This window comes from Perissodus microlepis, chromosome 13 (assembly GCF_051167445.1).
Source record: "Perissodus microlepis isolate ML-2025 ecotype Zambia chromosome 13, ASM5116744v1, whole genome shotgun sequence".
Lineage (NCBI taxonomy): Eukaryota > Metazoa > Chordata > Actinopteri > Cichliformes > Cichlidae > Perissodus > Perissodus microlepis.
Genome location: NC_140473.1, coordinates 16,229,769 through 16,254,881, shown reverse-complemented (window position 1 = coordinate 16,254,881; position 25,113 = coordinate 16,229,769). Strand labels below are relative to the sequence as shown.

Sequence of the window (25,113 nt, the reverse complement as noted above, 5' to 3'; positions counted from 1 at the left end):
AAAATCTTTTTCCTTCAGCGTGACACGTATCAAACTAGATTTTAAAGCTTATGCTAATCCTCCTTACCTATGTACTTAACTCAAATGCTGTTTTCCCATCAACTCAGGTAATCCACTACCAGAAACAGCTGCAGCAGAACTACATCCAGATGTACCGTCGCAACCGTGATCTGGAGAGAGTGATGAGGGAGCTGAGTCTGGAGCTGGAGAACAGGGACATGGAGGACTATGAAGTGCGCAGCGGCAGCAATGACATCCACTTTGAGGAAATCACTGCCACAGAGATATAAACACACACGCGCTGCGAGCAATATGTCCAAATAAAAACCATGGCAACACTCTGAAGGTGTAAACCAAACAATCAACTCTGGGCCAAATACTGCACTATCTTCAACGTGGCTTTGCCCGGATCATCGAGCAAGCACTCACCACCCGTCACTGTTAAAAGGGAGCTCTCCCAAAAGGTGCATTCTCACTTCCTGCTAACACAAATGTACTCCCAGTAAATCCTTTTAAGGTGTCTCCCACTACGCTTTTAATGGGTTTTTATTCCACTACAAAGCCAGCACAAAGACCTGTTTCCATCTGTGGGAGCGAGAGGAGGGAAAGAAGTGTTTTATTTCTCAGACCACGTTCAAATCAGGGTATTGAAAATCGATGGGAACCTTAAAGCAAAAAAACATTACTACACACAGAGAAATCTGGTTACAACTTTGTTGGTAGCACACGACGTGAAACACCCAGACACCAGCGTGCACGTACTCATGCACCACGAGAGATGACCAATCAATCACCTGGTTATTAAAGCCGACGTCATCACCCGCCCGAACCGTGCTCATCGGCGACGCAAACCCTCGCTGCACCAGTCCTCCAATCCCAAATATTACTGTTAACTGCTGTTTGTATTTCATGGTGTTGATAGCATCAACAGTTCATTTTACCAAGTCTAAAAAAATACCAATATTTTGTTCTTCTGCTTGTGCGTATTTGATGAGGAATGTATTGTCACTTCTGAGAAATGCAGTAACGAGAGCATCTGAGAAGCACGCTGTTATTTTGCACAACTTCCCTCTTTTTGTTCAGGACTCAACTGTTTTCAATTCAAACAAACCAATACTGACGTGCGCCTCCTTGCTTACATGTGAACATCCTATTCAGCCGTTTCCGAAAACCTACCTGGAACACGAAACCACACGCTCAAAGGAAATGCTTTATTTGAACTCTGCTCAAGTTTTCAAGACCACCAACTGTTGCACACGTGTCAGTTCTTTAGACAATGCACCGATCTCACATAAACGTTTTAGTATAAGTGATATTTCCAGGATGCTGCCGATTCCCCTCTTTCTCTGTCTTTTTCTTCTCTCTGTTTGCTTCTTACTCAGCTATTTTTATAACAGTGAAAGGCACCTCTGTGGTTGGTATCAGGAAACTAAAAATAGAGCATATTTACAGTATTACAGAGATTTAAGCCAGTGTTTGAACTGTTTGCATTCTTATTCAGAGTTTCCATTTATCTCCCTTCACTCCCATTAGTTCCCTTTATGTACCTCTTGGCAAAGCAAAGCCAAATAACTGTTATGAAGTCTTCCTACCCTTCCCGTTTTTCCTGCCCACTAGATTATACTCTTCACTGACTGCTATACAGGAAGTGAGACTGGCATGTCTGCATGTCTTTGTTGTATGAGATTTCAGAAGAAACTGGCTCACGAATCAGTCAGGTGAGAGTTTGCAGATGCAGTAGCTCCAGCACTGAATGTCCTCAAGGCAGGTCAGTTTTTGAGGGCCTAAATATAAACCGGCGAGGAGCATGTTACATATAAAAACTGTGGGGTTGCGCTGCTGTTTTCTCACGGTATTATGCAGGGCTGTGCATACGACTGAGCATGGCGGTAGTGGGCTGCTGAGAGCTTTTATTTTGCAAAGAGTCTATATCAAGGATTAATAGTTAAATGAAAATCTATATAATGGAGGAGATGTTGTATATTTTTTATATATATATAGCACCCGAAGATATTTTGTTGTAGTACTGGTATAAGTGTGTGGATTAATGTATATCTCATACCAATATTTCAAATGATGGATCAATTGCAAATGGAGGCGGCGACAAAGGAAGAGTGCACCTAATACTGTAATGCATGAAAATTTAATGTTTACATTATATAATCTGTGTGGAAAACCTTCTAATGACCAAACCTTGCAGGTGATAGAGCAGCGGGGAGCTCTTATTTTAGGCTACTTTTTGGTCTGTTGTCTCTCCGTTTTGATTGATCTTTCACTTGACTGTCTGCATCGTAATCTCACGCTCATTCACGCTGTCGTCTTCAGGTTTTCCCACGTCATTCGTTTAGAACTGCACAAGTCATTTTTGAGGGATTCGTTATTAAGTTATGGCCAGAGAGAAGGAATGCTCATGGCTATATTTGGCTATATTTTGCATGACATAACCACATAACTGTGGCTGAGGAGGTATTGTGGAGCATTAAAGGTCTGCGCATAAATTGTGATTGCGAAGTAAAGCCATTGGAAGTAACTTTGAACGGAAAAAGCTTAGTTTATCCAACCACTTTCACGTTGTTAACCAAGCCTAGACTGTTATTACTCACCACAGGTTCATATTAACAGCAAGCACAGGTGTTCGAAAGCAGACTCCCTCACTCCAAAGCACTGTGTGCATATCGGATTTCCATTTCCTCCCCCTCATCGTTGCATGACCATTTTTCTGTGTAAATATGTAAAACACTAAATAGTATAACTGAGTGACATTGTCTTTTATTTAGACAAAATATCTATTTCAAATGTAGCCACTGTGACTAGACCAAAGCAACGTAACACACTTTTTTTTGTGGCACTTTCCCCCCATCCTTTTATGTGCTTTTTTTTTTTTTTTTGAAACATTTGCTTACTTTGTGTCTTCATTCATTCATAGAGTATGTAGTTGTCCATGTATATTTTTATGTGTACATTTCTTGTACAAATGACTGTTTTTAATTAAAGAACAAGTTGTCACATCTTGAAGTGATTGCAGATTTAATTGCTTCTGAAAATCTTTTTGCTTATTTTTAGGTTGAATGAACCAACTTTGCATTACAGTGTAAAATACACTCATCTGACACTTTATTAGGTACACTTGCAGGCACTGGGCTGGACCTCCTTTGGCCTCTTCGTGGTGCTAGAGAAAATCCTCAATACTGACATGATGCATCACAAGGCTGCTGTAGATTTGTCGGCTGCACATTCATAAAACAAATCTCCCATTGTACCACATCCCAAAGTGGTCAGCTGGATTGAGATTTGATGACTGTGGAGCCCATTTGAGTACGTTGAACTCATGTACAAGAAACCTGTTTGAGATTATTGGAACTTTGTGACATCAAAAAGCGGCAAGTAGCCCAAAGTCCATTTATCCATTCATTCTCTTCTGCTTATCCTTATCAGGATCGCAGGGGGGCTGGAGCCCATCCCAGCTACTATAGGATGAGAGCAAGGACAAGGTGTGCCAAGAAAATATCCTCACACCATTACACCACCCCAGCATGAGTCCTTGATGCCAGACAGGTTGGGTCCTGTCATGTTGTATCCACCTGATTCTGACCCTACCACCCGAATGTCACAGCACAAATAAAGATTCATCAACTCAGGAAATGTTTTTCCAATCTTTGAATGCTTTTTATATGAGTTACTGTTGCCTTCCTATCAGCTCAAAGCAGGCTGGCCCTTCTCCTCTGACCTTTGACGTGAACAAGGCATTTTCAGAATTTCATCTCAGAAAACTGCAGATCACTGTATGTTTTCTCTTTGTCAGGCCCTAGAGATAGTTCCTCGAGAAAATTCCAATATATCAGCAGTTTCTGAAATACTCCACCAGGCATGCCGCACTCAGTTTGAACTTCAGCAGTTCGTCTTGACCACGTTTATGTGCTTAAACACACGGATGCACCGGCATCTGATTGGATGATTAGATAGGTCCGTTAAAGAGCAGGTGAACAAGTGCATCTAACAAAGTAGCCAGTGACTAACTCAAAGGCACAGACATGCTCACTTTCATCTTAAGAATTTAATTCCATGCAGGCATATAAACAATTCAGCTTTTTTTATCACTTATTAAAATCAAGCTTGAGTAAGATTTTCTCAGCGTTTTTCTGACTGCCCATCTATAGAATTAAGGCACTAAGCACACTGCTTTCTCCCATCCATATTTCTTTAACCCGATTTTTATTTGTGCCACTGGACCTGCATTTCTCATTGACATGTTTTTCCAACTCTTCCACATGTCTCCATAAGCTCCATCCACAGCATGGTGTAATTAAGCCTCTAAAGTGGCGGATGGCTCCAGAATACAGGCACCTCTGCCAGAGAAATACAGCACAAAAAAAATACTGAGCAGCAATTTGCAATAATCTCCCCAGACATCCTCTAAACCCAAACTATCAGTTTTGACATAATACAGGGATTTAATCTGAGTATAAATCTATAAATCTCATAATGCTGGCTGAGGTAATCTCCCTCTGGCATGCCTGCAGGGCTGCTGGGCTGAGATGCTTCAAGTAAAAAGTGCAGACCACTGGCTCCACTATCAGACAGTGCTCAGAGGTCACGGCAAAGTTGCCACGTGTTGAATAGTGGCACTATTCTAACCAAAGATCATGAATTACACGATCCTATCACAAAAGCGTCTTTTAGAAAACGTGCAACATATGCATTTAGTAAAAGTTTTTCTAAAAACTAAGAATCATATAAAATTCATACAATTGCAACATTTGGTTTTCATCTCGCATTACATTATAGCAAAAGTGACCTTTATCTTGACAAATATGCAGCTGTATTAGTCTTCAAAACCAGCTGCAACCTTTATGCAAGACATACTTTATGGTATATTTTGTCATAACTTTGCCTTTGATTGTCTCCGCTGTGACCGGAGCGCTACCTATCCCATATTTCTTCTTCTGGGGTGAATCCTGTATTTATTAAGTCCCAGAGGAGCTGCAGGTTTTGTTGTCCTTCATGCCCGAGCAGCAACCTGGCTGTGAGGCACACAGAGTTTAGTCAGCAAGTCTGTTGGGGCTGCTGGGGTCGGTAGAGACCTTAGGGACCTTGACCACAAAAACCATCGGCTCTTTGGCCTTGTTGCTGAATGCACGCCGAATTACATCCACGGCGTGCTGATGAGTCACTCCCTCCAGACTCTCTCCATCTACGGACAACAGCTCATACCCTGCCTGAAGATTCAAACACATGCAAAAGGGTAAAAGAACATTGAAAAGCCACAGAAAAAGATTGAGTATCCTTTGTAAGCATGTTTTCCTCCATTTGTGTATCTCTTTTTTGTGTCTATTTTTTTTTTTCAGAGCAACATTAAAGACAGTTTCCATAACGCTGCAGAGATTGTGCCCCTCTGTGAAAAAATGTAATTTATGCCAAAGAGAGTTGGAGCTCTCCCACTTCTTTAATGCATTCACACTGAAGGCTGTCACTAGTGCACGTATAAAGTTTCCCCTTCAGCACAAGGTCTTTGGAAAAAGAATATACACTGAGACAACCGCACAGTTAGGACTATGCTTGCTGTTTCCTGCAGGATGCGAGCAGAGAGTGGCAAACCTTTGCAGCCTCGAGGAGAGGAACTTCCTCTGATGTCATTAGCGTTTGCCAAGGATGCACCTGCCTAATGTGCTCAATCTCAGCGAAGGTTAGAAACACAGAAACACATAAGGCCGACAGCCATTGTTGTACCTTCTTTTTTTCCCTTTCCCTTTCCCTTTTCCTTTCGAGTCATTAGACACAAATAGATTATTTTCCCTTCATTCTCTACCATGTTCCATCTGTTACAGCTCAAACCTATTTGGCCTTTATGGATGAGGTTAGATCCGGGCTGCTGATTTTCTTTTTTTTTTTTCCAGAGAATCCGGTGTTCACCAACAACCCTATAGCCCTCCGTGCAAACAGTATCAAAAGATTTAGCTCCATTTAACCAAAGAGGAGATTAAAAAGTGCTTTTTCATTTTTGAAAAGTAATTTATCTGAATTAAATAGATCACAACCTAATCTGCCCCATCCTCTTTACAGCCATTTATACTGAGCATTTACGAGGTTCTCTATTTTCCAGCCAACAAATAACATGGCCTGTAATAATAACTACAGCTTGCATGGGAGGATCTGAGGCTAAATAGCTCATGTACTGGGCTGAGTATAGCTCAGAGTGTTGGTTATCATAAATGTAACAGCACTCATGCCATACTCACAATTGTAGTTCGGGACAGTGGTTCGTGGCTGCTCAAATTTTGAGATAACTTTCTCTAAAATACTAAAAAAAACATTTTCTTTTTGCCTTGTGTTTAGAGAATCACTGCATTAGGATTGCATGTAAACATGCCTGCTTCTGCTAAGCAGCACTAATCAGCAGGTCCAGCTGTTGGGAATGTCATTTTGCAGGTATTAACTCAGCTGTCACGCTGACGTGATTCGCTTACGTCCACGTTCCTGCCGGTGAAGGCAGATGGCAGCGTCTAATGAACAGGACAGCACGTGTCTCATGACTAATACACACACAATACAATATTCTTCACTGGTGTGATTATCATGTGGGTCTAAGGAAACAGGATGCGTGTTAACACTGAGCCCGCCTGATCTCACTTCCCTCTGCAGAATACAGGGAGATAACACTGAGCCGTGGAGCTGATATGAGCCAGCTGACATGCCTGGTTGTTAGGTGTGAGGAGGAGACCACAGATAGCACAGGAGTGCTAGTGAGTAGCCATATATCTGTGTCTAAGCCTCATAGCCAACAACCTGTCTGTTTTTAGTCATGCTGGTGAGATGGCTAAGAAAAGATCATAGTGTCATTAGGATGCAATGTTGCTTAAATCCCTTACTTTGGCCCAGACTGAAACGTCGCTTTAAATATTTGAAGAATTACATTTGGTATATTCTTTTGTTGAGTCCTAGAGCGAAAACCTTTAATGATTCCTTGTTTTTTTTTTTATATCAGTGCTTGGTTTTGAGTAAATGCAGAGCATTATGTTCCTCATTAGGATAACTGGTGATCCTCAAACATTTACCACCTCAGTGATCTGTAATGTGTCGAAAACCTTACTTGAGAACTAAAATCAAAACTATTATGTAACGTGTAACCCTGTGGCTAGATGCTATGTCCTGCTGGAAAAGGAAGTCTGCATAAAGTTTTTCAGCCGGTGGAACCGTGAGGAGCTTTAAAATGTTTTGGTAGATGGCGTGTTGACTTGGACTTTGATAAAAACACAGGGGACCAACCACTGCCAACATCAGCAGATGACACCCGGTGGCACCTCAGATCATCACAACCTGCAGAAACTTTACACTGGACTTGGAGTCTGTATCCCTCCACTCTTCCTCCAGACTTGAAAGAGGACTTTGGACCACTGAGCAACAGTCCAGTTCATTCCTACTTAGCTGAGCTAAGGCACTTCTCTTGTCTGTGGTTCAGAAGTGGTTTGATATTAGGACTACTACAGCTCTAGTTCCTCTCCTGAAGAAAGATGTGAAAGATGGAAACAGCCTCAGTCAATGCCTTGTGAAGCTCTCCAAAGTTCTGCAAACAACTTTTCTTGACAATCCTCTCAAGGCTGCAGTCACCCCTGTCGCTTGTGCTCCTTTATCTACCATTCAACTTTCCATCAATATGCTTTGATACAGCTGTCTGTGAACCACCAGCCTTTTCAGCAATGACCTGCGGCTTACCCTCTTTGTGGAGGCTGTCCATGAGTTTCATGTGGACTGTCAGGTCAGCAGACTCCCCATAATTGTGGTTGTATGTACTAAACTAGCCTGAGAGATACACAGTATTTATACTCTTTGAAATTCAAAAAAATCAACATTTTTTTCTATTATTTTTTTTTCTGTAAGCCATAACTGTCAAAAGTAAAACAGAGTTTAATTGCACAGTAAGTCTAGGATATCCTAAATGTTCATTTTTATTAAACTGATGGAAAATATTGAATTTTTTCCACAATATTCAAATGTTTTGAGATGGACCTACAGAGATGTGGAGTTTGTATGAATGTGAATGTAGGTATCTGTACACAGAGAGCCAGCGAAAGTTAGTTAGATATGGGATTGCCCACATGTTTGACACTGATCAGGAATAACACTCAGATAGCAGTTGTCAACTGATAACTTGCAGCTAGGAAACATACGAATTTGTCAGCAAACACGAGTACATAATGTCAGCCTCCTACTGCTGGAATAAGTATGTTTCAACTTTGCACACAAACATTTCTTCCCAAGCATCTCTAATTCCACTGAGCTTTAAGAATAAGTCTGTGATTAACTTTAGTGAATGAGCGCATGTGTAGCATATGTGTTTCAGTGAACCAGGCCAAGAAGACTGTTAAGTTACTTTGCAGGCAATATATTACCAATACATTAGCAGACCAGCATCCATGTACCTCATCAATAATGAAAGTGATGGGCCACTTGAGATGGCTCTCATCTACTCTCCACTCCTCATTGCACACGTCTCTGTCATAGACACAATTACTTCATAGCAACAACTCATAACCTCAGGACTGAGGGCTGGCACATACCTCTCACAATCTGCTACAGACAAGCGCTATATAAATCCAATCCAATCCATTATTATTATTATTATTATTATTATTATTATTGTATTCATGCTAGACGCTGACCTTCAAAGCCTGATTTGTAGATGCAGCTCCACCTGGAAAGATTTTCTCAATCTTTATCATGGGCTGGATTCTAGACTCTACACCTCCAGAGATACTAATACCTGTAAACATACAGAAAAAGAACAATAATAAACTGAGGACATGCTTGGCAGTACCACATGTTTTGTAACTAGTCTTACACTGTATCGATTGGTCGTTTGGTCTTTTTTTGTGTGAACTCTTATAAATGCATTTTAGTTTAGCAGTTAGTGATGCCCTGACCTCTACTGGTCATGTAAGAGACAGCTTAGGATGAGTCACTAAGCAGTTTGTATTGTGCTTACAAGCGCATATGCGGTCACAGATTAAAAACAATTTTAGAAGCTGGCATTAAAGCAAACCCTGAAATTTCAGTTTAAAGTTAAATGAAAGTCACAACAAGTGCTGTTTTTTATTTACCCAGTGAGTGCTTGGCCTTGGAAATGGTCAAAGTGGCGATTTCACACTCCTTGGGTGGTAGAGTTTGTCTTCCTTTCACTTTTTGACCATTTTGTGAGTGTCCATTCACTTGCTGAGTACTCCCACTGGCCTTGGACGGGCTCTTCTCCCTCTGGGGATCAAATACCTCAGCCAGAGGGGTTCTGCCTCTCCGCTGTGAGGGAACGTGTACGCTGACCTCCGTGTAGCCCTCTTGCCTGCTCTGTCTGCCATATATACTGTCAGGACTGCCCTCTCTCCTCACTCTCCCATGGCCATTCCTCACAGGTGACCGCCCTCGTTCATAAGCCCCGTCCCCTCGGTCAGACACGGACAACAGGGAGACCTCATCGTACCACGACGCCCCATTCTCTCTTCTGATTGGGGATCGATGGGGTTGGTGGCCACGTTTAGTGCTGTGTGGTGATTCTTTGAGGAGGAAGCTGTGAGTGGGCAAGGGGCTTGGGGAACGGGAGCGCACAGAGGATACATAGTTGTCCACAGGTACATCCAGCAGAGGGGTGAAGGCACGGGATGGCGAGAGATGGCCAGACCGTTGACCTGTCACACGCAGTCTCTCCAACTCCTCGATCAACCGGCGCTCATGCAGTCTGTCGTGGACCGGCTGCAGATAAAATCCACCCTTGTAGTCTGTACAAACATATAAACAGTGAGTGACTGAGTCAGTGCATATTATAAAGCTTATGATGGAGCAGAATCAGTGCTGTGAGTTTCATCCGTGCTTTCTACTTCCATGTTAAAACTTAGCTATGCTGGCAGAAGACAGAACAACGACAGCTCAGAGACGTTTAGACAGATATCTGCTGTCTTCATAATACTGACCCTTTGACCCGGGCCTATGACCTCAGAGGCGGCTGCAATCAGTCTGAAGATGGGACTGATTGTGTCTCGCTTGCTTTTAAATGAAGTAAATGCTCAAAGCATCTTTGCATTGTTGAAGTGTCACACAGCACGTCTCCGTCTTTTCTGTATGCCACCGAGATGTAAAACAACCCTCTTCAGCACGAGCACGGGAAACCTGATCTGTTCGGGGTGTGTGTGTGTGTGTGTGCGTGTGTCCTTTTTATATGAGGGTGGGGAATGTGTGCCAGGGACAGGATATGGTCTGCGTGTGAAGGTGTTTGGCTTTGACTCTTTGAATATAAGATGAGGTAGGAATAAAGTGGCAGAAAACTAGAGACAGACAGAGAGAGGTTTGAGCCTCTGTATAAGTTATATTCCTACAGGAGCCATCAAGCAGATAGAGAGAAAGGTTGAAGAAAGGACCGAGGTCTAGATAAGGAGAGTGCGAGAGCAAGAGATACAGCCCATGTACCTGGGATTGGGGTGATGAGGTGACGACGAGGAGTTCCACTACGAGGAGAACGCAGAGCTGGGGAACGCGCTAAAAAGAAAGATTTCATTTTTTTTAATCTCACTTGAAAAATTCTTTCCTGTTTTTTATTCTATCACAGCTTAGAATTTAATCTTGTATAACTGGATAAATAAACAACAACAAAATATCAGGGCAGTGATGTCAGGTGCATCCTATGCTTACATGAACGACTCTTGAGAATATCGTACGCTTCCAGCTCAAAAGGCATGACCATGCTGTCAAAGCGACCCAACTCAGTCGTTGGTATCAGCATTCTGCAGTGGATATAAAGCGGACATGTAGTTCATACAGCATGTAAACACATAAAGCAGTATTATGCCTTGTGTATCTCACCTTATTTCCCTGAGAAGCAGCAGTTTCTCTGGCCTGTCCAAGATTGCCAGAAGGGGACGCACCAAGTCCTCGATCACAGAGTCGGACAGAAACTGTAGGAAGGATTTGATTGGTGCACAAATTAAAGTAGGCAAACAAAAAGAACCAGCTGGACATGTACACTGAGGATCTGACTGAGCTCAAAAAATATTTATACCCAGAATACTGACTTTAAGTAAATTTGAGTACATGTATAACATGCTTGTAATTTTGTTACATAAGTGCACTAAAAAAACATTAATTTAATGGAAATTGAGGAACAGAAATGTACTTGATTAGTGTACATTCAGTTTACATAAAGCATATTTTGCTTAATCGACAATTATTTGAATCAATAAACATTTGATTTTAAATATTTCAGTATGATTTTGCTCAAAATTATTGCTTCATCTTTATGAGAGCGAAGAATCATTTTTTGAGTGTGTGATTACAAAATTAGTTTTATAAAGTCATCTCTGTGAGAAGTTTTTACACCTCTGGATACATCTCAGCTTGTCCAAGAAAAGTTTGCTTCACACACCGAGGCTCCAGTATCTCAAGATACACATTTACAGCACGAGACAAATTTGTGATAAAACATATTATAGATTAGAGATAATGGGAAGTATAGTTTTTAGAGCTCTGCACTTACTGTGACTAAAAGCTCAGCGTGCAGAAAAACTTCACGTGATGAACTGAGCACATGTTTATACCTCTGGAGCAAGTCCTAACTTTTTTGTCTTCAACCTCCCTTTTGTTTTGTCCCGTCTCTCTAAGCTCTCTTGTCAATACCCTCTGAGGTCAGACAACGGGCTAGCCAAGGAGCTGAATATTTTAGGATTAAGGTGGACTGAGAATGAATCACATGACAGCTTATGTTCGATCCCGATCATAAAGACAGGCCAAATCCATCTTTTGTCACAGCTGTTACACGACACATCTGTGACTAAAGAACACTCGATGACTCACTGCACTCTCACAGCAGCGTGCCTCTGAGGTGTGAGAGATGGTAATTTCAGTTTAGAAACTCACTCGCCGACAGTGTCTCATCACAGCAGCCACCTCATCCTGACTGAGCAGTTTCTTTGCCATGTCCTCCACGTGCTGCAGGACCTCGAGTCGGGGCAGTGGGCTGCCAGCTCGGGATTCCCTCGGGGAGGTCAAGAGGTGGAATGGGCGCCCCCGTTCCTTATCTAAAGAATTATGGAGATAAAAGAAATGATGTGCAAAGAAGAAACTGTTCTGATGGCATTTAAAACTCTTCCAGTTAGATGTTTGACTTCTCAGCATCTATAAATAAATTGTGCAGGTTTTTTTTTTACCATCAGGAGAACTTACACTAACTTTAAATTAAGATATTAAATTAAGAAATCAAGCTTATCAAGGCATCTTAACTTATGCTCTTCACCATTTGGTTACATTTTTGCTTCTAACACATCTGAATAGTATTTCTGTTTGTAACTAAGTTTTCTACAACACATCAGCCAAGACCCTATTTTTATGCAATTAACTGGATATTGTCATCATGAATGTTACACTCTTACAGGACTTTACAACATTAGAGATGAATAAAACCCTAAACATAATGGAACACCTCTATAAATCAGGGAAAGCAATGCAAATTTACAAAATCTTACTTATTACTGCAAACTTGTCATCTCACGAGGCTGTTTTAACATTTGAATTCTGTATTATAGCTTTGTCATGGTAGAGCACTGGGTTTTTGTCTTCGGGTCATTTTCTCTCTCTCTCTTTGTTGTAGGATTGGTTGGGCAGGTCGGAGCGTGAGTTCCTGCTGTTCAGAAAACACACTTGTAGTTCACTGACCTTATCAGGAGCTGGTATTAAAGGGGAAGCTCCATACTGAGTCTCCATCACAGCACACCACACCACTGTGTGCTCACCAATCTCAGATTGGTAAACAGGCCTCATTCTTGGTTACTCCTAGCTATTCTTGTTCTCTCCTCCATGTCTTCATGATTTTGCTGCCCTGCTGAAGAAAAGACCCACCCGAGCTTTCTCACCTGCCACCTTCAAACCAGCACTACCCACAATGACTTCTTTTAAAGAGGCTTTCCATCTCACCTCACTTGCGTTCTCAACCTCCTTTGACCCTGAGAACAACCCAGTGCCCCTCTGTCCAAGCTCAGTAGTCTTAGCTTCAAGCAAGAAACTCACACACTCCTAAAGACTTTATCTACAACTGGACTGTTGGGAAACCTCCCCTCACATTCTGCTGGATATAATATCCTCACTTATCTCCTTCAGAGAACGCTATGCCCTGTTTATAATTGAAAGCGTGGCCTTAAAATGAGACACTGTGTATTATAATTAGTCAATTTGACGACCTCTGAGTCATGTTCCACAATTTGTTCAAAACCTGAAGCAACATTTCACTTTGCAGGCTGCACTATGTGAAAGAAAACCCACACCCTGTGACCGCTCTCTCACCTTTGTTTGCACGGTGAGACGGTGACTTGGAGCGACTCCTCTCTTTGCGGTCTTTCTTAAATAAGAGGTTGACAAAGGTTTTGGAGCGTTTCAGACTAGTTTTAGCCTCTTCTGAGCTTTTCTCCCTGTGTTGCCTTTTCTTCTTCTGTCTCTCCTCTAAAGGTGGGGGAAAAAACAGACAAATATCTCTTTTTAAATTAACACACATACTGTACTTTGTGCACTAAACAAACTATAGACTACATGTCATCTTTTCTGCAGTTATGTCTTGTACACAGGAAAATTCACTGAGCCACAGCAGGAGTAGGACATTCTGCATATCTGTGTTGGGTGTTGAAAACATAATTCATTAGGCCTTGTTGTGCTCAATGCTTAACTGTAAGCTCGTAACAGTGGCTGACACGCACTCTCCTTTATAAGCACAGACTTTTCATTTCTCTTCCAGTCAGCTTCTCTTTTCACTGCAGTAAATCTGACACTGTGGAAAGCAACAGTGTATCACTGATGAATTGCAGCCTCACCAACCTGAACACACCCCCATCTATTAGAAGCACTACAGAGAAGTGCTCCAGCTTACAATAACAAATGTCCAATCAGACCTAAGCTTTGCCCGAGCCCCCACCAGGTTCTGAAGCTACGAGTGAGCTGGAGAAATTGAAAAGGAAAGGCTAATAACTCAACAGCCCCACCAAGGCTTGGATAGATATTTCTCCATATGCTTGCTCTTATTCATTTCTCACAGAGGTACAACAAGTGAGAGTAAAGGGCAGTGATTAATCATGAGTCTGTGGCAACCTTGTGCTCATAGACAAATTCTGTATGGAGCTTAAATCAGCCGTGGAGAGTCTGAATGTTCTTGTTTACTTTCTGGAGTGATGGAGGGTTAAGGCGTTGTTTAACTGATGTGTGTCCTATAGGAAGAGCCCAGAAGCAGTGAACTGTCACAAACATCAGCTCAATATCTGATAACAGTGCCGCAATTCTGGAAAGACTGATTTCTTAGCTGGGGTGGATAATATCAACACTGCAGAAGTGGCAATATTGTTTGGTAAAACTTTCAAGACAAGAGTGTCTTTTAAATCATTAAGACTAAACAACATCTTTTAATGTGATGAACCAGCCACAGTGCATGACATTATTAGTATTTGTGTTTTGACCAATAAGCATTCATTATAAATTATTGCATAATTACATGAGCACATGTGTTTTGTACCAATCCTGATCATCTGGCTCACTTTTTATGCTGCTGTACATTTTTGTAACTGCATTCTGCATGCTTTCATGGTGTCCTGCTGACAAATTATGTCCAGGGATAGATGAACAGAACTTAAACACTCACTTCACTTTATTAGGTACACCTGCTCAACAGCTCATTAACACAAATATCTATTTAGCCCATCACATGTCAGCAACTGCATGCATGCATTTAAGCATGTAGACGTGGTCAGACAACCCACTGAAGTTCAAAGTGAGGTGTTTTTAAAGCAGAAAGGTGATATAAGTGATAATTTTCACAACCATTTCTAGATTTTACAGAGAATGGTCCTAAAATGCCGTGTTGATGACAGAGCTGATAGGAAGGCAACAGTAAAGCAAATAACCACCTGTTATAACCAAGGGATGCAGAAGAGCATCTCTAAATGCACTGCAAATCAAGCCTTGAAGCAAATGGGCTGCAACAAAAGACCTCACCACTGCAGCCAGCTAAGAATAGGAACCTGAGGCTAGAATTTGTCCAGCCTCACCAAAATCAGACAATGGAGGATTGAAAAAACACTGTTGTCTGATGAGTTTTTAGCTTTTGCTGCGACCTTCAGATGGTGGGGTCAGAATCTGGCATAAACTGTCATGATCCTGGGTCATGTTGACCCAGCATTCTTAGTTTTCGTGTGTTTTGTATTTTGTTCTTTATTTATGCCATGGTTCCTAGCTTGTTCTGTTAAGATGTTGCTTATCTGATTTCCCATCGTGACTTTACCCCGTGTGCCCCCTCTGTGAATCTGTGAGCCCTCGTTTCCCCTCCTTGTGTTTTATTCCATGTTTTCTCCAGCCCGTTATGTCTGTGCTCTCCCCGTGCTCTCTCTCCTCCTGTCTGCACCTCTGTGTACTTCCTGTTTTACTTTGACAGTCTCTCGTCAGTATGCGTCATGTTGTGTTTGCTCCTGCCCTGTCTCGTTATGATTATCTGTGTCAGCTGTGTTCCCCGTGTGCGCCCACTTCCCTCGTTAACCCTCTGTGTATTTATGTCCACGTCTCCCTCAGTTCAGTGTTGCGCTGTCAATGTCGCTTCCCTGAACCTGTGTGCTTTTCTCTGTGTTCCCTTTGTCCTCAGTTTAGTTTTCCCAGTTTAGTTCTGTTTCTTTATGAAGCCTGCAATAAAGCAGAGTTTTTGAGTTCAGCTTTTGTCTCTGTGAGTTTTGCGTTTGGGTCCTCATCTGCCTTCACACAGCTAGTTCATGACATAAACAACATGAAAGCATGGGTCCCTCCTGCCTTGTATCAATGGTCAGGCTGGTGGAGCTGTAGTGCTATAAGGGACATATTTTCTTGGCACTCTTTGCATACCTTAGTATCGACTGGGCATGGTTTAAATGCCACAACTTACCCGAGTATTGTTACTGACCATCTCCACTCCTCTATAACCACCGTGTACCCATCTCCTGATGGCTGGATCATCAACTATGTCAGAAACTCAAATGATCTCTAACTGTTTTTATTGATCTTTGAGTATATCTAGTATATATCATGAGTAATGTGTCCAGCACCTTGAAACTATGCCATGATGAATTAAAGCAGTTCTGAAGGCATCAAGAGGGCCCAACCCGATACTAGCAAGATGTACCTAATACAGTCCATAATCAAAACCAGTGACGTAAAACATCACTTGTCTGCTTAGATTTTTGTCACATGAATAAACTGTGCATGTCGCTCACTACCAAAATACTGAGAGCTTTATTTTTTATGCCACCATCTTGGTTTAACCACTGCTGCTAAAGTTAATAAATTAAAAAATATTGTGTTTGTTTTGTTTTCTCAGAAAGCACCGCCTTAATTGTAAACACCTAGACTGTGACTAAAATATGTCCTAAATAGGCTGGAAAAAACTTGTCAGCTAATAATAATGTACATAGAGAACTACCTTGCATCCATAGTTCCCCACATTTAACAACCCCAAAGAGCCTGCAGACCTCACCTGACTCTGTGATGTGACTCTGGGAACGACTGATTGGCTTCCGCGGTCTGCTCAGGGCCATCAGAGCTGCTGTCTTTGGTGAGTGTTTCTCAACTTCCTGCTTCCCTGATGACAGCGTTTTCACCCGTCCCTGTCCACCTTCTCCAGCTCCTCCCATCTCCCTTGGCCCTTCTCCTTTCCCACGTATGACCGTGTCCTTCAACACTAATGTGGCACCAACAGTCCGGCTTGTTTCTGTGGTGGACAGCCTTTCGGGGTGTGACCCGTTAGGTAACAGGTGGTCCTGGTAGTTTGGAGGTTGGGGTTCAGTCTGTATGGCGGAGTCAGCAGTTCGATCAGTACTGCTCGGACGTCGGGAGTGGTCCTCAGTGCAGATGCCAATGTCTACCATCTCTGAGCCAAAGACAGGAGGGAAGAGGACCTGGGAGAGACCACTGAGGGAACTGAGAGGGGTGGTGGAGGACAATGACGAGGCAGAAGAGTTGGAGTCTGAACCCTGTGATGATGGTGGAGGGCCTCCATTGGCTACTATAGAACACAATCCAAAGAATATAAGGGATTAGTGTGTGTAACAGCTGCTATATGTTACAGCAACATAAATATACATGCTAGACTGTACTGTGGATAAAGTTTTCCCATAAAAGCTTAATTTGCTTCCTTCTTATTTCTGCTTTCTTTGAATGAAAACCTGTCTGTTCTCATATCCCCATAATCCTGTGAGCTTTTGATAGACAGAAAATAAAGCAGGACTTCTTTTTTTCTTTTTTCCTAATGAAACTCCAAAGTGACTCTGCATCTTGGCATCTCGACAGATGTCAAGTCATGCTCCATTCCAGATGACTGAGCTTCCTTTGAGTACACTGAATTAATCCCTAGCTGTGTTGAGATGGGCTCGTATCAAAGCAAAAAACAAGGAACTGGAGTCCTATTAAGAAACTGAATGACAGCTTTCTTGTTCAAGAAGGCTACACAAGGCCACTATCCCACTTATTTTTAAATGTTTCCAAGGAGACTCCACCATGTAGCTTTGAAAACCAGATAAAATCTTCATTGATTTTGTTTAGTCAAGGCAGTACTTCTCACGCCACCGTTCGTTATCTCTTGTAAAACCTGTGTTAAACATTGTCCAGGGACTGTAAAAACAGTCAACATACACTTTTCCAGCCAGCCGTATTCTGCCACCATCTCCTTGTACGCGGGGTATCTGCCAGCTTCCTGTTGAAGATCAAAAAAACAAAATATTCATCGAGAACAGCAAACAGTCAGCATGATGACTATGAAGTAGACTCTATAGACTTTACTGACTGTTAGTGAGGTTTTTCAACATTTAAAAATGAGCCAGCATTTGTTCATTTGGATTTTTTCCTGTAGTTTTTTGTTACTTGTGAGCCACATTCACACTCTGCAGCTGCTGAACTGTTTAAAAAGAGTTTACAGCAACAAGTTGACAATAGCAGTGTTTACATGAGGATCGTCAGCAAGTTCAGTTCGATTCAGTTTTATTTAGACAGCACCAAGTCATGACAACAGTTATATTGCTTTTATTTATTATGTTTGTATTTAAAGCTTGGTACACAAAGAACTGGCAATGGGGTGAATATGGATCTGAATCTGAATTTAATCTTAAAAGAAGGAATAGTGTCTTTTGAATCCAATTAAAGGACCTGAATCCTCCAAAAAATCTTCAGAGAGGGAAAACAGTCAGCACATGAATGTAAGGTGTACAGATGTGGAGACACGGCCTTTAAGGGAAGGATGGGGCTATCTACCGTATCCATACACTTAGGGCGAGATGGGAATTAGGAAAAGGGGGGAAGTAAAACATGGGTGAAAGTCATCAGAAAATCGCAAAGAAAGGAGCAAAATTCAAAGCAAAACACAAGCAGCAACAAAATGAGTAAAATTGGATTTTTTTTTTAAACTAAACACAGAGATGCAAAAACTTGCACTAAAACATGATCTAAAGTTAGAATAAGAAGCATGGGAAAAAACTAAAACTGTTCACTAGAGGAGGAATAAAGTAAACAGAGAACTCAGAGATTTATTAATATTATAAAGCATCAAACTCACTAGAGAGTAATGAGGAAATTAAAACAGGAGTGCAAAAATCAGCCTGCCAAATATAAGAACCAAAACTTCAAACTCAAGCAGTTAACTAACAATTCAAAACTTAGAGGTAGAAAAAAACTCCTGGGACAACAAACACGTTACTGTGAGCTCATTAGCATGTCACATACAGCTAAGAGTGATGAGAAGGTATCATTTTAGTTCTGCAAATTAATTTGACAAGATTACGACCACAGATATAAAACAATGGCTAACCAAAGTATTATCATTTGACATGAGTCCTAAATTCAATTTCAAGCTAGTCCATACACTAATCTTTAAGACATGACGCTCAAAACCAAAATGTGAACTTGGTGAAGAGGGCAAAAGGAAAGTCTTTATCCTTTGAGCACCACTTGCAATGACAATCCCTGGAATCACTGGAATATTTGGACCAATCAATAAGCTGTCCACACATTAAAGCGAGCACTGGACTTACAGGTTGTTCTGCCTTTGATATTTTCAGTTATGCATACCAGCTTAATTTCCACCTTTTGACCTCTGTGCAGCATCTTATTGTACTTAATGTTAGTTTAGTTATGTTATGTTTGCTCTAGTAATGGTTAGTAATTGCTTTAATATCCAGTTCAAATGAATCCTTACTTCAAATGTAAAGCTGTAAGAATATTAAGGTGCTTGTATTTACTGTATAGGTTAGGGTAAATATTATGTGCCTTCTCAACTTTTTTTTGTCTCATCAGCACTCATTTTTTCCTTTAAAAGCACAGGTGTGAGGGTCTTAAATAACAAAACCTTGCTTAACTGTGTGTGTGATCCATCCATACAGGACAGGACAGGAGGAAGGCATAAATTAAGGCTTTCGGTTGATTATAACCTGATCCTCGCCTGCCTTTGAATAATGAACGTCGTGCCTGGCTGTTTTTCACACGTGGAACCTGAGATCAGGGGGGTAAAATGAGCATGCAGCAATGCTAGTGAGCTGAGAGCACGCCGCACATCACACATACACCGATTCATACGCACCTACACGCGGTGCCTTTATCCAGAAATGACACAGGTTAAGTGCTGCGGCCTAGCACACATACTCAGGCACACATAAGAAATTTGAGGGCTGTAAGCCAACTGTCTGCTCAGCAGTGCAGGCTCATTGAGAAGAGCCGGTGTTGTTTACACGCTAGCATTTATTATTGTGTCAGCACTCAAGGCTCCAATCAGCTGTTAAGTTTAAACTGAAGCAAATTATTAACACTCCACTGCAATTAGAGAACTTCCTGAAATCAAACTTCAGTCTCATTTCAGACAGCACTGAGTTTTTTTTAGTTTGGTGGTTTGACAAAATGTTGCTCATGTACACCTCAGCATTCAACTGGAGGTATGTTTATGTCCAAAAGAGGAAAATAAGCCCAATATATACTCTCATGTTAGCTCTTTGTCTTGTGTTCCTCTCACTCCTTGGAATATATTTAGCTTTTTGGCTGTTAAATCCTCTACTCTCGTCACTTGCTCTGTGTGTGCTGTCTGAAACTGAGCCAAAACATTTAAGTCACAGGTTGTAAAAGGACAAAAAGAACAAAAATGTGTCCTCATGCTGTGACAGTCCTCTCATACCCTGTTAATTATAAAAATGTAAAAAAAAAAAAAAACAACAACCCAACAACCTGAAACTGATTAGCTCAGCTTTAAACATATTTTTTTTTCTTTTCTTTTTTTTCTTTCGCTCACCCTGATGGTCAGCATGACGTGGGTGTGGCTCTTCAGGACCTCCACCGCATTGCTGTGAGTGATGTCATCAAAGCTCACCCCATTAGCTGCAAGGATCTGATCCCCCATTTTGATGCCATGCTGCTCTGCAAGTCCACCTGGGTCCAACCTGATGAGCAGTATGAAAAAATCCAGACATGAAAAAAAGAAATGTAACTACTAATTGAATTTAAATGTGAGCTTCTTTGCTTTGATCTACCACAAAGACTCAGATAAATTTTGCAAATGAGATTATGATATCATCTTTAATTATTAGGGTTAATATTATTATTTGCAGCCAGGTGGGGTAAACCTGGATTCCACCAAGTGCACCAATGTAACCATCCTGAGGCCCAAATGATGTTACAACAGGTACTAATTAATTTTTTTTAATCTCATGCAGAAAAAACAAAAAAACAGTGTTTGTATTCATACTTAGACACATAAATCCCCAATCCAAACTCTCTTCCTCCTCTAATGTTGAAGCCCAAGCAATAATCATCTGACGTGGTGAAGAGATGTACGATCCTGCGAAGAGCGCTGTCCGAACTGGCCTCTGAAGGGGTACGACCGCTCTCCTCCACTACCATCCGCCGGTGAATCAGATCCACCCTGCACGCACACACATAAACACACACAAAAGGAGACATATTGTATATGCACACATGAAAACACTCATATAAACTGCTTTCTCTCTGTCCACTGAATTCGGGTGTGTCAGTATCAGATAATCAAGTAGCCATAAAGGTCACAGCAGTAATCAATCCACTGATGCCACATGAAACCAAGATACTGTATATCCCAAAAGAAAGATAACCAGTGTGAGCTACAGTCAAGTGACAAGACTTCACAAAACAAGAGCCACACAAAGGTCAGTGATAGTAGTTCCAAAGCTGTAGTCTCTTACATATTCAGCAATAAGTATTTCATCATAAAATACAGTTATTAGAAGTCAATATTTTACAGTAAATGTTTGATATCTTGGTAGTTTCCAGCCCTGCTGAGTGGACTGGCCTCACCATGTGGTCTTCTCCTTAGAGTAGCGGATGCCGGGGATCTTGCCCACCCGTCTCACCACCATCCTCAGCCTGTTGTTTCCTGTCAGGACCTTCACAGCACTGCTCATGGTGATGCTCTCCAGGCTGACCCCGTTCACCTCCACCAGCTTGTCACCCACAGTCAGCCCAGCCTCCGCTGCAGACACAGGCAGAATTCAGCATGAAAAACCAGAAGACAACATTCCCACGTGTAAGCACACTGGGAAAAAAAGCTTGTCGTGACCATTTACATAGACAGTCTGATGAACACACACACTTCTTCCTAACCTGCAGGGCTGTTGTCCTGCACCTTACTGACAAATATGCCGAGTCCATGTTCAGAGCCCCCGCGGACACTGAAACCCAGACGCCCATCTGGACTCTTATCTACTGTCACTGTGTGAATGTCTTCACTGTCATCCCCTCCTGCAAACACACAAAACACCGACATGAGTCCACCATAAATATGCACAGTGTGACCCACAAGTATTCCCAGGATTGGGACACTTGCAACAAAATATGATTTGAAAATTCAAAGCTGATGGGAAAAAAACTCATTTACAAAGAACAGACAATAAATGACAAACAATAAACATTCTAACATTTAAAAGTTACTGATAACAAACCTATTGACTGTTAAACCTAAAACATACGTATCAACCTTAAATGAAAAACTTCATCCTTATGAACTTTTCAGGTCACAGGTCGACTGACTCTAATGAAGTTAACTGACAAATAAAATGCATTTATATAGGCTTATCTTTGAAAGCAACTTTATTTAACTGACATAATTTTTGCACAACTTGGGTGGTGCCTACTGTGAATACAACTAACCATTAATTAACATTTGTGTTGATCACTCTGATGTTGTCTCAATTAAATATTGGCCGATCAGTCTTTCAAATGTCAGAAATATCCAAAGCCAAAATTCACATCTTCACACAACTTTTTTGTCTCATCTTAAATGAGCAAAGCCTACTGCAGACATTCAGTTTATGATCACTGAAAATGAAGAAGACTACCAAAATTTTACATTTCAGATACTTGAATTGTTTGTATTTCTGCTTAAAAATAGAAAAGAGGTTGACTAAAAAAGCTTTTAGTAACTCAGTTCTCATTCACTTTTAGCTTAAAAACACATAAGATTAACTCTGTCCACAGTATTTTACATATGTATATCAGCTTGCTCTGAATTAATTTTAGACAAATATTTGTGTCACTGATTGTCCTGAATACACCTTTGCAGCCAGTTGCTGTGTTGCCATGGTAGCAGAAGACTGTTACTGGGACCAGACCTCACCATCAACAGGTGCATTGATGAGGATGACCCTGCCCATGGGTGAGGAGGACCTGCGTCTGTGGCGCTGCTTCTTCACCATGTAGCGTGTGGTGCTGTGGGAACCCCCATTCGGACCTCCGTTTTTAAAGTGGGGGTGCCCCCCTCCATTTGTCATCTCCCTCCAGGCTGGAGTTTGAAAGGAGTCAGCCATGGTAAGTGTCCAAAAACTCTTCCCTCAGTCATCCAGGCGGGAGGATATGTGGAGTCCTAGGTCAGGATGGCAGAGATGGAGCCAAGTGTTTGGGGAAAGGCAGTGAGGGACAAATAACTTGTAAAATGGACACTTTAGCACCTGCTTGTCCAAACTGAACCCCACTGGAGGAGGCAAGTAAAAAAGCTGCTGGTAGCATCCCTAATCTCAAGTGACATCAGTTTCATTCAGTAGATAAAGCTTAAAAATAGGAACCAGGTTGAAAAAAAACCTCTGACTTCAGCTGAAGCCACACGGCTAAGTCACAAAACACAAAAGTTGGCTAAAAGAAAAGCTCCATGACTGAAGAGAGGGATTTTCTCACACTCAGATATAATCCTGGTCTTATAAGTCAAAGATGTTGGCGTGATCCAACAGTGTCCTCTGTACCTTCCGAAACCAGGGTACCCGGTGCCCGCTGTCTGCAGAGAAGTCAGCAGTGCAGGGTGATTCCCCTCTGGTCATGTTTAATTAAACGGCCTGTTGTGAAAAGAATATGTTGTGATGAGTAATGTGGCCTCAGAGCTGAAGAATAGACAATGAAATCCTTTAATTCTGACACAGTATTGACCTGTGAGCATAAGAAACACTCACTGAACTCCCGTGGCCGTCTATTAATCAGCACCATGGACAGCAACTCAGTCAGCATGCATATAACCAACAGGTCTAATTTGACAGTAAGTTATATGAGCGACAGTTTGCAGGGAGGCATAATTATAGGTGGACTTTAATTCTGTTCATATCTTCGACTTGCTGAGTCTAAAATAAAGTAAAGAATTTTAGCATTACCTGCCGTGTCCATGTTGCGCTGGCTGCGCTCGCACTGAGCTGGTCCGCCTCACTGACGCATTAAGGGACACCTCCGGAGCGTTAATGCCACCTCATTTGTTCTCCCGGTGACCATTATTGTCTTAAGAGGTGTAATCCTTTTACATAAGCCCCCACCCGCAGCTGTGCAGCCACTAGCGCTGGGGCTGGAGATGAGTAAGTACACTGATTACTCAAACAGTAAAATAACACTCACTCAAGACTTCTCCAGCGTGTCCTCGAGTAAACTTTCTTATTAATGTGCTACTGGACTTTGGTAGAGCTGGAGAGAGATGAAGGCGGGGGAAAACGGAGCAGCTGATCCTCCTGCCACGCCGTTAAGATGGGTAAACAACCCCACCCGGTGGTTAGTTTAGTCACATCCATGTGGGTCTCCAGCTCAAAAGCAGTTTTGTAGGAGACTGTTGTAAGTGTGGTTAACAGGGCTTTCAGAAAACAGAAGTTGTCATTTATCTTTTACAAAAGATATTTATCTTTATTTCTGGTTTGTCATTATTAATCTGACATTATTACATCTACACAACACAGATAGGCCTACATAAACACGTGCATGCCCCACTGGTTGCTGCTGTGCGCTGTAACAACGCATCAGCGAGGCGCCATATGGAGGCAGATACCTATATTCAATTAAATATCGTCATAAGTCGTTGACTTTCGAACCAATTTGGATACAGTTTGGTTCATTAAAAATGCCAGAACGGATACAGAAGACTTAGTAACGCTTAATATGTTTCCAGGTTTCATGTCAAAATGATGTTCTGCTTCAAAAGCTGAAATGTGTAAAAATCATTTTAAAACTTTGAAATCAGAGCTGCAACCTGTTTCTGCTCTCGGAGTACAATTATATTGTATATTCATCATAAATATATTATTTTCTGCATTTAATCTTTGTGTATCTTTTTCATTCATGTCTGGTTTTTAACTGAATGCCAGCATTTAATGTGATATATTTACTGTCCCTGTACTGCCACTTTTGGCCACAACAGAAGAAGAAACAAACACACAAGGGGCAATTTTTCGGTGCTGCACTATTACTGCCAATACAAAGATTCATTTACGTTTTTCTCTGAAATATCGACCTTGGACACCTTATGTAAATGCCATCCTATGAAGAAGGATTTTTATTATCGAGTGGTTGCATGCTTTTCGTTTTAATGTTGAGTGTATTTTAGGCAGCGGTGGTTAGCACTGTTGCCGCACAGCAAGAAGGTCCTGAGTTCAATTCCAACATCAGGCCGGGGTCTTTCTGTGTGGAGTTTGCATGTACTCCCCGTGTTTGCGTGGGTTCCCTCCGGGTACTCCGGCTTCCTCCCACCGTCCAAAGACATGCAGCTTGTGGGGATAGGTTAATTGGCTAATCCAAATTGTCACTAGATGTGAATGGTTGTCTGTCCCTGTGTGTTGGCCC

The 25,113-nt window shown here is 41.7% G+C and overlaps 2 protein-coding genes across 2 annotated transcripts in view; one reads left to right on the top strand and one right to left on the bottom strand.

Moving 5' to 3' along the window:
- Positions 1–3,015, top strand: part of lzts2a (leucine zipper, putative tumor suppressor 2a) — a 45,981-nt gene extending 42,966 nt beyond the window's left edge. The window contains exon 9 of the mRNA XM_084948227.1: positions 108–3,015. Coding sequence (XP_084804353.1) covers positions 108–290 — 183 coding nt within the window. The 3' untranslated portion in view covers positions 291–3,015. The remainder of the gene's footprint in view (positions 1–107) is intronic.
- LOC146374954 (PDZ domain-containing protein 7-like) lies at positions 2,863–24,137 on the bottom strand. Its single transcript, XM_084948228.1, has 16 exons — positions 23,667–24,137; positions 22,649–23,357; positions 21,637–21,774; positions 21,331–21,505; positions 20,747–20,923; positions 20,294–20,441; positions 17,659–17,719; positions 16,505–17,032; positions 13,312–13,467; positions 11,893–12,053; positions 10,843–10,934; positions 10,672–10,763; positions 10,450–10,518; positions 9,096–9,764; positions 8,658–8,758; positions 2,863–5,216 (listed from the first exon to the last, which is right to left on the bottom strand). The coding sequence occupies exons 2-16, from the start codon at positions 22,836–22,838 to the stop codon at positions 5,040–5,042; spliced, it is 2,934 nt and encodes a 977-aa protein (XP_084804354.1). The 5' UTR covers positions 22,839–23,357; positions 23,667–24,137; the 3' UTR covers positions 2,863–5,039.
- Between the last annotated feature and the right edge of the window lie 976 nt (positions 24,138–25,113).

What these genes read in the sequence shown, in the direction of transcription:
- LOC146374954 (XM_084948228.1), bottom strand. Translation starts at nt 22,838, where the DNA reads ATGGCTGACTCCTTTCAAACTCCAGCCTGGAGGGAGATGACAAATGGA. An exon ending in TGATGAGACACTGTCGGCGA is followed by an intron (nt 10,935 to 11,892) that starts GTGAGTTTCTAA and finishes TCCTTCCTACAG; the next exon opens with TTTCTGTCCGACTCTGTGAT. An exon ending in CTACAAATCAGGCTTTGAAG is followed by an intron (nt 5,217 to 8,657) that starts GTCAGCGTCTAG and finishes TTGAATCTTCAG; the next exon opens with GCAGGGTATGAGCTGTTGTC.